Source organism: Elgaria multicarinata, chromosome 6 (assembly GCF_023053635.1).
Source record: "Elgaria multicarinata webbii isolate HBS135686 ecotype San Diego chromosome 6, rElgMul1.1.pri, whole genome shotgun sequence".
In the NCBI taxonomy this organism is placed as follows: Eukaryota; Metazoa; Chordata; class Lepidosauria; order Squamata; family Anguidae; genus Elgaria; species Elgaria multicarinata.
The window spans coordinates 11,412,339-11,427,877 of NC_086176.1; the positions used below are offsets into that span (position 1 = coordinate 11,412,339).

Consider the following 15,539-nt stretch of genomic DNA (forward strand, 5'->3'; position numbering starts at 1 on the left):
GAACCCGGGATGATCCCAGGATAAACCTTAGGTCTAGCTACGGCCTGTGTTTATTTAAACACATCACAACCCTTGTGGTACTTTCACTTCACAGTAAGGGCACTTATCAGGTTCTTTCTCCAGAGCATAACAAGGGAGAAGTTCCACTAAATTAATAATTACGGGAGCGAATGCCAAATAACTGTGTTTAGGAATCAAGTGTATGAGTTCTTTTCAGCAAATATCAACTCCTGTTTCAGAGAAAGCTGGCTGCCACGTTAGTCTGAAAGACAGCAAATACTAGATTTACATTTTATTCTTCTACAATGACCCATGTTCAACTCTGGGATTTCTGAAGGCTTGAGCAAACATGCATGCACATTTTTCAAGATCTGACTGGGAAAGAGTTAACAGAAACACATTACTACAAGACAAAAGCCACTGCAAATGGAATTCCTCGCACAGCACCTTTTACTCTGCACAAAACATCAGTTACAAAACACTGGCAGTTTAAAAGATCAGGGCCACAGTTTGAGGTTCTGGGAGTTTAGGACTCTAGATGAAATCTAAAACACCCATTAGTTCAACTAGCACATTGGAGAAACAGACAACCACAGAATCAAGCATTCTCACCCCTTCCTTGGAGAAAGAAACACTGAATTTCCACATCCATGTTAACCATTTGGCTTAACTATGAAAAACAGCTGGGTTCCAATTACCATCTACACAAAGTTGGCAGAATGTAGACGTCCACATTTATTTGCAATTCTACTGCAGTTGGCACATCCCACCAGCTGTGCTTAAAAACAGAAATCCCTCTATGAATGTTCATCTGAATTCTAATATTGAAGCCCCAGCACACCTTCCCAACCTTCGACATTTATTTAAAGGAAAAACTATCTTGATCAGCTTTGCCTCCACATCACAACCCAACAAATCCAACAAGACCAAGTGGCTATGGACAACAGAAGCCAAAAGAAAACTGCCTATAGTTGTCAAAACTCATTTCATCTGGTCTCTCTAATGCTAGAAGGCGTTTAAAACGCCAGCCTGAATCAAGAACGGAGTTTGACAAATATTGAAATCTACATGATTATTCTTGGCAAAGACGTTTTCCCAGAAACTTCTTTGGGTTTCGTTTTTGTGCTCGCTGTGTCAGCAGTTAAGATTTTTGCCCCCATTTCCAAGCAGATGCCAGTATATTTCATAAAATAATTGCAACAGTCTGCTATTTTTATTCTCAAGGAATAAAAACCATTAATGGAAGAACTGTAATTTGAGCAATCAAACCTTCTTTGGCTGTTGACCTCTGACTAGAGATTCTAAAAACATTGTAATCTCTCTGCGTTACATATCCAATTTATAAATCTCTATTACTATTTATTTTTTTCACTTCTCCCGTTTTTCGGGAAGTTATTGCATTGTAAAAAAAAATCCTGCTTTTTTTGGGGGGGGGGGAAATAGTTTTGTTAACCTCTGATATAGATGATCATAGAGGAGAGTTTGCTTCACAAACAAAATTAAGGGGGATAAATGTAATGGGGGGGGAAGTAACCAGCAGCCTTCTGGGATAAGATGAGTGCAAATATACTCCTCGGTCTCTAGGTGTTTAAAAACCAATTTGCACTGGGGGGGCAGGGGGATTGTAATTTCCATGCCAGCTCGATAGATCGTTGTTAATACAGCATGTGAGTGAATCCATGCTCAATGCAACAGAAAATGAATTCTTCCTGTTGAAGTGAAAGGTCCCAAAGTGAGCTTAATGGACAACTTCCACATCCGAACAACCTTGCTGTTTTCTCTCGGATTGTACCCAATGAGGGATCTGGAGCACGACCCTGCCTCACTCTTCCCTTCCCTCGCTGCTCATCAGCTTGGGGAAGAATAAACGAGGAAACAGGAGACATCACAATCAAGCAACCACGAGGACTTTCACTGCTCGTTGCTCCTGTGATCATGAGCAGCAGAAGGCAAGCAAAGGGAAGAGTTTGAGGAGGAGGAGGTGGGGGATTGTCTGAAATTGAAACCCCGCTCCTGCACTCTTTCCAAAGAGGAAAAAAAGAGAGGCTAAAACGGGCCCTGCAATGCAGGATCCTCTAGCAAAGTTGCCTATTCGTGTTCATCCTATCACAGCCTTCCTCAACCTGGGGCGCTTCAGATGTGTTGGACTACAACTCCCAGAATGCCCCAGCCAGCTGGCTGGGGCATTCTGGGAGTTGTAGTCCAACACATCTGGAGCGCCCCAGGTTGAGGAAGGCTGTCCTATCAAAACTCCTTAGGCATTTTATCAGACACTTTCAAGACACGTCTGTTTTGTCCCCTTCCTTAACCACGCTCACTCCACCTCTTGTGTTAACAATGGGCGACTGGTATTTCAGCTGGGAGAAAGCAGAGCACATGTCAAGAACAGAGGCAGCTTTTTATGAGGCTGCTACATGAATACGAGTCTGAGTTCCTCTTAGCAAAAGAAAGACTCAGCAAGGACAAAGGATGGGTTTCTATCCTAAAATTATGTTTCTAGCAACATAAAAAAGAAAAGAAGAGATCATAAAAAGTGCGGGGGGGGGGGGGGAGGGAGGAAATCCCAGACCAAACAACTCGATCTCGAACACCTTCTCGGATAAGAAATTCCTATTGCATTGTTAATTGATTTTAGTCAACTTGACTTTGTGCAAACATCTTCAAGAAGGGCCTGGCTCATTTTTTGTCTTGCAAGAAAAAAGTAAAATAAATAGCCAACGAAGGACTTTAAAAAATAAAATCAACTCTGAATGTTGAGAAGGCGGCACGGGATCACACGCAAGCTATGCATATCATGAAACCAGAGCAGTGGCATCAGAAATAAAAAATTTTTTTTGGTAAAAAATAAAATAAAAAATGGTCCCGGCATAGCTCTGCTTGTTAAATAATGTTCCCAAACACCCAGATTGAAGCAATGATGTCGTTTACACACATGGCAACTGCAGGGAAAATGAGCCTGAGATATGTTGTTAGAAGGCAAACCTTTGTAAACATTTCCTCAAAAGGAATAGTAGTAATTGAGTACGTATCAATTACTCATATTTGTTTATAGAGCAATGCTTTATAAAACACATACAGCGGAGTTTCCGAGTGACAAGAATTTCATACAATGTTGATGCTTCGAAACTAATGTCATCCATCCAGTCCATAAGTTATTTAACTTGGGAAATTTGCTTCGGCGAACCGGGGTTTACTAGGTCTTCTGCTCTGCAGGCGTTGCTGTCTGTGAGGGGGTGTCTGGCTTTACAATTTGGTATGTAATCAGATACTCGGGATAAGCCTAAAAAGAAGCAAAGAAATCCAAATTAAAGGAAGTTATGCCACATAAAGGAATTGATTTATGACATTTCTATACCGCCCAATAGCTGAAGCTCTCTTGTGGCATATTATGATGAGGCACTTCAAAAAGAAGAAAGGAAATGCCTTTCAGCCCACTTCTACATTATTTCCCTCCTTCTATCTCCTCCCCGCTCTGCCCGGCCAGAATCAAGATGCTACGCGTGCTTTTGTTCTTTTCTAGCATACGGTTTCAATATAGCCTTGCGCAGACGGTATTGGCCACCCTTCCCAACACTGTATCCTGTGTGTGGGACAGGCTCATTTCCAGTAACTCCAGCAGCAGCCGTTCATTTCCCCCCCTGCTGTTGAGTGGTACAGTGAGAGCTTGTTGTAAATGGCACAGGTGGAGTATGTATTACTGCATTTAAATCCCGCCCTTTTATTTATTTATTTATTTATTATTTATTTATTTATTTATTACACGTCTATACCGCTCCCGAAGCCAGGGCTCTCTGGGCGGTTTTCCCTCCAAGGGACCCAAGGCAGCGTACGTAATCCTCCTCCTCTCCATGTTATCCTCACAACAACCACCCTGTGAGGTGGGTTGAGCTGAGAGTCTGTGACTGGCTCAAAGTCATCCAGTGGGTTTCCCTGGCTAAGTGGGGACTAGAACCCAGATCTCCCAACTCCCAGTCCAACACTTTAGCCACTACACCACACTCTCTTTCTGGCTACCGTCTGAAAGAGAGTGTTTCTACTAAACTACCGTTTTCTACTAAAGAGAAAGAACAGGCACCAGAGAATGGGATACCAAAAGAACCATACCATACCAAAAGTTAGGTTTTAGAGGTTGGTTTTCTAAAGCCTCCACCATGTTGGTGGCTACTGTCCCTTCCCACATGTAGCTTGGAGTCTTTTTTTACAGAAATGCAGGTTGCTTACCTGTAACTGTAGTTCTTCGAGTGGTCATCTATGCATTCACACATATGGGCTTTGCGCCTGCGCAGAGACCAGACCGGAACCTTCTCTAGCTGAGTGGAACGTTTTTGGCGGGAACCCCTCCCCCACGCTACCGCGCATGTCCATGGGGTTCCCGCCCTTACCTCAGTTTACAGGAGTCCGACGTTGTGCCCCCATAAACATGAGAGTAAATAAAATAAAGTACATTCCACAATAAAACAGTGTCATTTGTAAGTCTCACACCACCAAGTGGGGATGGTGGGTGGGTTGTGTGAATGCATAGATGACCACTCGAAGAACTACAGTTACAGGTAAGCAACCTGCATTTCTTCTTCGTGGTCTCTATGCATCACACATATGGGCGAGTAGCAAGCTGACATACCTTTGGAGGTGGGTTGGTGCATCATCTGAAGATCTCTGAAAGCACTGTCCTCCCAAATGAGCAGTCCTGCCTCGCACGGGTGTCCAAACTGTAGTGCTTGACAAACGTGGATGGAGTGGACCACGTTGCGGCTCTACAGACTTCAGTCAGTGGAACACCTCTGGTGAAAGCCACCGACGTTGAAACAGCTCTGGTGGAATGAGCTGTTACAGGTTTCACTAACTCTAATTTAGCAATAGAGTAGGCCAATTCTATTGTCTCCACTATCCAGCGTGACAGTCGTTGGCAGGAGACAGGGAGTCCCTTAGAAGGCTCACCATAACAAATAAACAGTTGCTTTGTTCCTCTAAATGTCTCTGTCCTGTCTTTATAAAAAGCAAGAGCCCTTCTTACATCGAGAGTATGCAAGGAAGACTCAAGAGGTGTAGATGGATTAGGAAAGAAAGCAGGCAAAGTAATGTGCTGGGACAGATGAAAAGTTGACACTACCTTAGGTAGGAAGGCTGGGTCCGTGCGTAGCACAACCTTGTCCTTATGAAAAATAGTATACGGGACATCTATCCTAAGAGCTTTAAGCTCACTTGCACGTCTTGCCGATGTGATGGCTACTAAAAAGACAGTCTTTAAAGTAAGCAGCCTAAGGTCTGTCGAAGCCATGGGCTCGAAGGGCTTGCGTGTCAATGCTTGCAGCACAACTGACAGGCTCCAAGGCGGCACGATAGTCTTCACAGTCGGTATCGTGTTCTTCAGACCTTTCAGAAATTTCTTGGTTGTTGGATGGGTAAAAGGTGTAAAACCATCCACACCCCGGTGAAAAGATGTAATCGCAGCAAGGTGAACCCTGATGGATGCGAGCTTAAGTCCCTGCTGGAAAAGTGTCAATAAATAATTAAGGATGAAGGGTAAGTGGCAAGATTCTGGTGTTTGATCTTGTACTGAAGCAAAGTTCCGAAATCTTTGCCACTTTGCTGCATAAGTTTTCCTAGTGGAAGGCTTTAGTGCTGCCAATATAATGTGATCCACAGTCAAAGTTCTAGTTGCAGAGGAGGAGTGGTTGTTATCCTCCATGCAGTCATCTTGAGGGTCGACAGATCTGCGTGTCGAACCCTGCCCTGGTGTCGAGACAGTAGCTTCGGTGTCGACGGGAGCCTGATGTAATCCCCTCTCGATAACCGAAGAGCGTGGGAGAACCACGTCTGTCGAGGCCACCACGGCGTGATCAGGATGCAATCGGAGTTGTCCATCTGGATCTTGGCTATCACTCTTGTCAAAAGTGGAAAGGGAGGAAACATGTACAGGAGATTTCCTCTCCAAGTCCTGGTGAAAGCGTCTCCTAGAGAGCGCTTTCCTTTTCCTGCCCTGCTGCAAAACTTGGCGCAGACTGCGTTGTCCTCGGTAGCGAAGACATCGACAACAGGGCGGCCCCAGTACCGAAAAAGGCTTTCCCGCACTTCGACGTCGAGCTCCCACTCGTGGTCGACATGGAAGGATCTGCTGAGAGAGTCCGCAATGACGTTTTCCTTGCCGGCTACATGGATCGCAGTCAGGTAAGTCCTTCTCTTTATGCACCAGTTCCATATCCTGAGTGCAGAACGGTTCAGGGGGTGTGATCTTGTTCCACCCTGCCTGTTGATGTATGCCACTACAGTAGTATTGTCTGTCGCGATCAAGACATTCTTGCCCTCGATCATCTGTGCAAATGCTTTTACTGCATTTTCTACTGCCAGGAGTTCGAGATGGTTGATGTGATGCTCCCTCTGTGATCGAGACCAACGACCCTGAGAGGTTAAGGAGCTGCAATGGGCTCCCCATCCTTCTAAGGATGCATCCGTCGTGATCGTTACCGAAGGCGCCTGTTGTTGGAATGGAACGCCTTCGAGAAGAGTCGACATCGAGAACCACCATTTCAGCGATGCCCTGACTTGCTTCGGTAACGAAAGGTAAGTTCGTCGAGCATTGAGCCTGAGATCGAAAGTTCTTAAAAACCAGGCCTGCAATACCCTCATTCTGAGTCTTGCAAACCTGATGACTGCCGTAGTGGCTGCCATCAGGCCTAATAGTCTCTGGACTGTCCAAGCCGATACTTTCCGCCGGCTCTCGATGTCGATGGCTAACTGCTGCAAGGTGTTTGCCCTGGTTGAAGGTAAGTATGCTCTCCCGTCTCGAGAGGATAGGGTTACCCCTATGAAGTCCAATCTCTGCTGTGGAGTCAAAATGGACTTTTCGTGGTTGACCCACAGCCCCAACGAGTCCAACAGGTTGAGGGTGGTTAGTATATCCGACTGGAGCGCCTCACTGCTGTCCGCTACGAGAAGCCAATCGTCCAGGTACGGATAAACATAAATGCCTTTCTGCCTTAGGTGGGCGCATACCACCGCCATGACCTTCGTGAAGACTCTCGGTGCCGTGGCCAACCCGAACGGAAGAACGGTGAACTGGTACTGGGATGCACCGATCGAAAACCGCAGGTAAGCTTGATGCGACTTCCTGATGGAGATATGGAAGTACGCATCCTTCAGATCCACCACTGCGAACCAAACTCCTTTTTGTAGAAGCTGCAAAATTGAAGTAACCGTTGTCATACGGAACTTCTTCGGGGTGATGAACTTGTTCAGTTGTCTTAAGTCCATGATCGGTCGAAGACCTCCATCTTTCTTCGGGACCGTGAAGTAACGGGAGAAAAAACCTTGGTTGATTTCCTCTGTAGGTACGGGAGAGATGGCTCCTTTCGATAGCAAGGTCTGTACCTCGAGTAGCAGAGGAGGGGATGGAGTCGTTACTTTCACGCTGGAAAAAGGAGGAAGGGCATCGAGCTCGATGGCATAGCCCGAGTTGATGATAGTGAGCACCCAGGAGTCTGATGTTATTGACTCCCATTGATGGTAATGGGGTGCTAGGCGGTTCGCAAAAGGGGGTGGATCTGGAGCCGAGGAGTCAAACCCGCTGCTTCTTAGAGAAGTCGGGCTGACGTTTTTCCTGTTGGAAACGGCTCTGATAAGGCCGTTTCCTTTGAAGTTGTTGCTGCTGCTGCCTTGGTTGCTGGTATTGGGGCCGTTGTTGTTGTGGAGGAGGTCTTATCCATCTTTTCTGTCGGTATTGAGTCTGTGGAGGAGGAGCAGTAAACCCCATCTTTTTGGCTGTTGTTCTCGCCTTGTAGATAGAGTCCAGCGTCTCGTCGGTCTTTGTATTAAATAGACCTTCGCCATCGAATGGCATGCTCTCTATCCTCCATTTCGTCTCTTGAGTAAGATTGGCTGATCTGAGCCAAGCGTGCCTCCTCAAAGAAATGGCCCCCATCATCGACTTTGAGTGGCAATCCACCTGGTGTCGAGCGGTAGACAATTGCTGCCTTGCTATGGCTGTCGCTTCATTCTGAAATACTCTCGCGAGCTCCTTCTTATCCTCCGGAAGATGTTCGCATAGAGAACCCATCTTTTCCCAAAGGAAAATCTGATATCTCGCCATAGTTGCCTCGTACGCCGATGCTCTGATGCCCAAAGATGAGGACGAGTAAACTCTCCTGCCAGTTTGGTCCAATTTCCTCCCCTCTCTGTCGACAGGTGCAGAATGAGTCTTTTGTGACTGTCCCTGTGCCGATTCCACTACAATTGAATTCGGTTTAGGATGCTGAAGCAAAAATTGTGCATCCTCTTCCTTAACTTTATAGAGTGTCTCCAATCTCTTTGATGTTGCCTGTGTCACTGCAGGGGTTTTCCATGACAGTTGAGCCGTTTGTTTCAAGGCTTGAGGAACAGGAATGGCCAAACGTTGGTTCGTTGTCGACTGAAACACATCATAGATTGGGTCGACTACCGATTCATCTGTTTCCTGTATGTCAAGTCCCAATGCTTTGGACATCCTAAGCATATGGTCCGAAAAACGTACCATATCGTCCGAAGGCGAGGATGGATCGGCATCTTCGATTGCATCGTCTGGTGAAGGAGCAGCTGGGGCAACTGAATGTTGAGATTCAGAATCAGAAGGATAGCTATCCTCTGGTGATGATAACGTCACCACTTGCAGACCATGTTGTTCGTCTTGCGGCAGCACAGTAGCGGATGCAGCAGATGGTATTGCTTGCTGTGCACGGTGTCGAGGCGTCGATACCGTCGACATTAACTGAGCGGATGGAGAAGGCAGAGGCAACTGGCAGACTCTTGTTGTTGGAGGAGGTTGTGCATAATAACCTTCCTGCTGGTAGTAACCTTGATCTCCTTGAAAATATTGTTGAGGACGGTATCTTTCCCAGTCATAATATCTAGGCTGGGAATCAGAGTACTGCGATGCTCTGTCCCAATCTGTTCTTGAGGTCCGTCTCGGGGAAGGCTGTACGAGTTCTTGCGGCCTCATAGGTTGCCGAGCGGACGTTACCGACACTGAATCCCGAATTTCACCCTCTGATAAACTTGGAGGACATGTCGGTACCGTGGCCGTCGGTACTGACATAGATCTTGGTACCGAAGGTGACCTCGGTATCGAAGTGGTCGGTACGGCAGGAGACGTGGAATGGCTCTTGGCCGATTCCCGATGTCGAGGTGACGGTACGGTGGATTTCTCCACATCCCTCTTTTTCTTCTTCTTCTTTTTCTTCTCCGGCTCAGAAGAAGATATCAGAGTTCTGGCTGTTTTAGGGATTGTCTTAGCCATAGAACTCGATAAAGACCGACCAGGCGTGAGGGGTATCTCAGCCCTATTTGCTCTGGTCTGCACTTCAGTGCTATGGTCTGACGGTTTCTCCGCAACAGTCTTTGTAACTGCCGTTTTACGGGCAACAGACTTATGAACCGCCGTTCTTTCCATCGAAGGGGCCTCTGTGGCCTTGAGAGCCTTCTCCCAAAGTACGGAGCGGAGTCGGTCTGCTCGGTGTTTTCTGGTTTGTTTGGTAAAAGACATACAATGGTGGCAGGTCTCTACCACATGTCCCTCTCCCAAACAGATAATGCACAAAGAATGGCCGTCAGACGGAGGGAGCTTAGCTCCGCACCTGACGCACTTTCTAAATGGTGCTTTGATTGCCATAAAGGCCTCACACGACCGAAGTCGCTGAGGAGAAATCTAACTACAAAAATCTTTTTTTTTTTTATATAGATAAAGAGAGAAAAAGGACGAAAAAGAAGAAAGCTGAAGAAAAGGTAAGCTAGAAAAGTATTTTAAACAGATCAACAGAGAAAACGCTAGAGGTAAAGTTTTTCGGTCTAGGCACAACGGCGGACGACGAAGAACTGAGGTAAGGGCGGGAACCCCATGGACATGCGCGGTAGCGTGGGGGAGGGGTTCCCGCCAAAAACGTTCCACTCAGCTAGAGAAGGTTCCGGTCTGGTCTCTGCGCAGGCGCAAAGCCCATATGTGTGATGCATAGAGACCACGAAGAAGAACCTTTCCCCGCCCCGCAACCAATGTTTCAGAGCCAGTAGAAGAGCGGCAGTACATGAGACTTGCCCAACTTTAATCTTACAGCAGCCCTGTGAGGTTGGCCCAGCGAAGAAATATTACGCTGAGAGTGTGTGACTGGCCCAAAGCCACCCAGCAGACTTTATTGCTGAGTCTCCCCTGTTCATTTCCCAAACACCCACAGTGACTCTCAAAGATCATAATCCAAAAAGGTAAAGCTTTATGGCCTCCAAAAGATGCTGCTGACCCTGAGCAAAAAAAACTTTCCATGTTGTTCGTTTAACAAAATGCACCAGTTGTGTCAATGTTGGCTACTCCAGGACTGCTTCTCAAAGTCCCAGGCTTCAACACCTGTCACTCAGCATCCAGCCTGCTAACTGGCTGGGAAAGGCTGGGATCGGACAGAAAATTGAGCCGTGTGAAAGACGATCCCTCTTAGCGAGGAGCCTGAAGGGCAAAGCGCTGCGGAGATAACGCTTCCTGCTGTATGCAAACCCGAGTAAGTTCCTCTGGATGGAGTTTCGCGATAGACAGGCGCAACAGGGTTCAGGAAGTTCTAGAGAAATCAGGAAGTCTCTCTGAATACCTCCACCCTGAAATGCTTCATTACTAGGAACCCATTTAGGCCTCTTTAGATCTAGAATGGCTCTCTGTTCCCCCGTTTTCATTGGAAGAGAGTAAATTGCTCTGCTATGATGGGCTATCTGACACTGATGTCTAAAAGATTGTAGGTCAGGATACAAAGTAGCATGCAGGACACTCGTGACCATGCTCAAAGCAAGTAAATGGATGCTGGCTTCATCAGAAGTATTTTTTTTTACTTTTACCACAGTCAAATGTTCCAGTGACACACAAAAGCTGCTTTGGTTGCACTTTTAGAGCGGTAAAGCAGCAGTTTCTGCAGCCAAAACTCTCCCCACGGCCTGAGTTCGATCCCAGCAGAAGCTGGTTTCAGGCAGCCGGCTCGGGTCGACTCAGCCTTCCATCCTCCCGAGGTCGGTAAAATGAGTACCCAGCTAGCTGAGGGAAAGGTAATGACAGCCGGGGAAGGCAATGGCAAACCACCCCGCTATAAGGCCTGCCAAGAAAACGTCAGCGAAAGCTGGCATCCCTCCAAGAGTCAGTAATGACTCAGTGCTTGCCCGAGAGGTTCCTTTCCTTTCAAGAAGCTTTAGGGAACCAGGCAGTGTCAAGGCTTAACACATAACAGAGACTTGCTGGTCACTCCACACTTCACACATGTGTGGTAGAAACATATAGCAAGCATATTTGGTTTGTAAAGCATGGAAGAAACTCGTACGTTTCTAAACATCCATATCCCTCTAAGTTAGATTACTGCAGGGCCCTCGATGTGGGGCTGCCTTTGAAGACAGTTCAGAAGCTGCAGTTTGGGCCAAATCCTGAACCTGGATTGATAATAGAGATAAGAAGCTCCAAACATGTAGCACTGATTCTGGCCCTCTTGCACTAGCGGCCTGCATGTTTCCGATTCAAGGTGCTGTTTTTGACTTATAAAGCCTTACCTGGCCTGGGACCACAATACCTGATAAAAGTGTCTCTCCTGGCATAAGCCGACCCATACAATAAGTTTTCAGCATGTAGGGCCTTCTCCAGCTGCCTCCTCCAAGGGAGGCTAGGTGGGAGAGGCCTTCTTGGTGGTGTCTCCTGTTATGGAATTATCTCCCCAAAGAGGCCTGCCTGGCTCCAACGTTGTTATCTTTTTGGTGCCAGGTTGCCATCCTCTGTTAGGATTTGGCAGCATATAATGAGTTTTTAATCAGGCCCTGGATTGTGTTTGGTTGATTGTGTTTTGATATGTCTGTGTGTGCTGTCTGTTTATACGTTTTTATGTAAATGGCTTTGCACTTTGTATAATATATTTTTAGTGGTTTTTAATCACCCAGAGAGCTTCAGCTAAGGGCAGTATAGAAATATAATAAATGAAATGAAAATATACATCCTGGCCCAGTCAAGAAAAGAAAAATCTACCCTATAAATGTGCTGTGGAAATACTTGTGCCATACTAGTGGTACGTGCAGCGAGTGGTTTTCCTGTGTAAAGCATGAAGCGGCCCTAACTGACTCAGGTGGGGCAAAGCCAGTGTACACCAATTAGTCAGTACGGTTAATTAGCATACCTGTTCTCCTCTGTAGATGACGTACTCTGCATATGCGAGTCCATTTACGCTTGGCCTGCCAATTACAGAGTGATGCCCAGGAGGGGCGTGGGCCATTTTCATGGTGCTGAACTGCAAGAAGGATTTCCCCAATGTCACACGACAAAAAAGCATTTGTCTAAAAGAAGGTGGGAGGAAAACAAAAGAGAACGAAGTAATATCACTTGCAGCGAAATATTAAGCGCGTGTAGTGAACAGGGGTCTGAAACTTTTGGAAGCTGTTAATTTTGAAATCCAAAAGCTTTTTATTTTTTAGTCAATCATTATCTCTTTAGAACAAATATGCAAGTATATTTTTTTTCAGATCTTGTCCTGGGTCAGGTTAATTTACCTACATTTTTACTGCAGTGAGAAAATTCATCCTTTCCCTGTGAAAGGATCAATGATTGTTCAAGAGAGGGAGAAACCAGACCAGTGTCTTGTGGAAGCATGCATGGCTAAACAACAGATCTTATTCAAAAGCAAGGCCTGCTGTCAAGGACTGGCTACTTGCATACCGGTCTAAAAGTCAAGGGGCAATGAAGCCCAACGCTTGTCATTAATGGCTCAGTAGAAACCGCCCTGCATGGCGTCAGAATCTGACTGCAGACGGCTCTCTTGTGTGACTCTGCAATCCTTCCCCCCACCCCCCAGGTTTTAATGCTTTATTTATTTCAACAACAAAAAATATACAATACACTGCCATACAACATATTCATTATACACTGTCAATTATTTCAGCTATTCAACAACAAAAGCAAAAACACTCAGTAATATCTAAGGATAAATTAAGTAAATTTTGTATCCAATAAATAGAATTTTCATAACACTACACAAAACATCCCAAAACAAATTAAACGTAAACTGAACTAAATAGATTCTAACGTATTAGAAACAGTCTGGCATTTGCATGCCTCCAACTCAGAGAAGCGACAAGGTTTGCTGCATTTCCTCCTGTTTTTACCTTGACCCTCGGCCACTGCTTTTACTCTCGTTTGCCCTTAACATTATGTCTGGCCCATGAGGCAATTCAGCCCACCAGAAACTCACCTGTGGCAGACGTAGCAGGACCTGTCTTTGTGCGTGGGACAGCCTGTGCCTCCACCAATTCCATAGACGTACTGGTTGCTTTTAGAGGAATTTTCCGCAAAGTAAATCCCAGCGCCAAACATGCCTCCAATGTATGCGTGCCTTTCATCAAAGCCTTTGTGAATAATGGCATTAATAAAAGGGGACCCTAGAACAGAAGCAAAAAACCCCGTCACTTTGGCACGTGGTATGAAAACTGTGCTTCCCGCAGCAACTGATACTTGCGTCCAAATGAATTTATCCAAATTCAGTCACATGAAAGCAAAGCAAGCCGAAGTAAGTGAGGTAGTTTTGGAGATTTAACAGGTTTTCTAGTACATGGATATATGATTTCCATATATCTAAGGAAAAGGTCATAATCCCCACCCTAAATTAGTTTGAATACATAGAAAGACGAAGCAGGCTAGCCTTGTAAGTCATTCTCAGGGGTTAGGCAGCAATGCCACATACAGCCAGAATTTGTATTCAGTGTGTTTGCTGACAAGCTGTTAGCATTGGAAAGAGTTCCTTACAGAAGACGGGACCAGGGCCAGGGCCAGACTATTTTGCGCCCTAGGCAAGGTGAACTACTTTCACCCCCCCCCACCCCCCTAAAAATGCCAACTTTGATTTTTAAGAACAGATGTTTCCTGGAAAAAATAAGAAGCACAAAACTTGAAACTGCTAAATTTATTTTAAAGCGCAAGAAATACATCATGCCAATTATAGCAAAAAAATTGGAAAGGACCGTCTATGGGTCTAAAATGCATTATTTAATAGGAATATCACCTCCAAATCATCCCCCCAACTCACACACACGCGCACACACACACTCAGCATCACTCACTCCAAACAAACACACACATGAACACATGCGTTCTCTCAAAGACCTCATGCAACCCATTCACCCATACATTCTCTCTCTCTCTCTCTCTTCCGGGCACATTCCGGAAGTCCGAACGTGGAGCCACCCCACCCCCACCCCAGCGTCCCTGGCTTCGCTTGGTTGCCATGGGGCGCCATCTCGCCCGCCCAGGCCCGGCTGAATCCTCGGGCCGGGCCAGCTCACAGCCAACGCGCGTGAGTGCTGTGCTGCGCCCAGCATCCCTCTTAGCTTGGCGCTCTAGGCAGCCGCCTGAGTGGCCTCTATGGTAGCACCAGCCCTGGACGGGACGTATTTTCTGCGCTGTCATCACTTGCACAGTGGAACGATACTCATTCAGACTACATGGGCAACCAATCCCTTTCAGTGACAGGGGCTGCCAGAGGCATATGGAAAATCTCTGTACTCTTCCAGAGGCTACCATGCACTCCTGAGGCTTTTCAACGTGCGTGGGAATGTCCACTTATACTATGGCCACTGCTGAGTAACATTAGCTAGACCGCTCTCCAAGAGCTTTTGGCATGCTCTTTCTCCTATCTGTGAACAAATCCTTTCCTTGGGGCTCCAGAGTGATGTCCACCGTATGTTCTCATTCAACGAGACTGAGGCTGGGAGGCAAAGAACCACTGCAATAAATGTAAACAAAGGGTTGGATCTGAAGTGGGATGAATGGAAGGCTGCTGGCATAGTATGGCTTTTCCACTGCTTTTTCCAGCTGCAACTCTATATGGCTCGGATCCAGGTTATCTGAAAGATCGTATTCTCCCTTATGAGCCTGTCCGTGCTTTGAGATCTTCTGGAGAAGCCCTTCTTTCAGTCCCACCATCTTCATAGGCGCGCTTGGTGGGAACATGGGAGAGGGCCTTCTCGGTGGCTGCTCCAGTGCTCTGGAACTCTCTTCCCGGGGAAGCTAGGCTGGCTCCCTCCTTGATGGGCTTTCGGAAGCAGGCAAAAGCTTCTTTGTTCCAGCAGGCCTCTGGCAAATAATCTGGGCCTCCGTCTATGTTAAGCACTTGCAAAATTGTTGTGCATTTTAAATGTTTAATGTTTTAATATCGTAATATATTTAATTTTTAAAAAAGTTTTGTATATTTCTTTTCATAGGTTTTAAAATGCATATGTTTTAAATTTTGTAAGGCTGCCTTGAGGCCCAGTATTGGGTAAAAGGTGAGATACAAATAAATAAATAAATAAATAAATAAATAACAACAACAACAACAACAACAACAACAACAACAACTCCTTCTGCACCCTCTGGAACAGCACAGACTGTTGAAAGGGATATCCAGAGGTGGGAGACAGTTGCACTGTAATAAGAGAGGGTGCAACAACAGGGTGTTGGTTGTTCGCAAATTTTCCCCCCAATTCAAATAACCTGGTTGGCCCTGGTGGCAACAGAGCCTCCCGGGTTGAAATTCCTG

At 46.1% G+C, this 15,539-nt stretch overlaps 1 protein-coding gene across 1 annotated transcript in view; it reads right to left on the reverse strand.

The window, feature by feature from the left end:
* Positions 1-2,549: 2,549 nt before the first annotated feature.
* Positions 2,550-15,539, reverse strand: part of TNKS (tankyrase) — a 110,286-nt gene continuing 97,296 nt past the window's right edge. The window contains exons 25-27 of the mRNA XM_063128440.1: positions 13,218-13,404; positions 12,150-12,306; positions 2,550-3,280 (exon numbers count right to left, since the gene is read on the reverse strand). Of these exons, the coding sequence (XP_062984510.1) occupies positions 3,194-3,280; positions 12,150-12,306; positions 13,218-13,404 (431 nt within the window). The 3' untranslated portion in view covers positions 2,550-3,193. The remainder of the gene's footprint in view (positions 3,281-12,149; positions 12,307-13,217; positions 13,405-15,539) is intronic.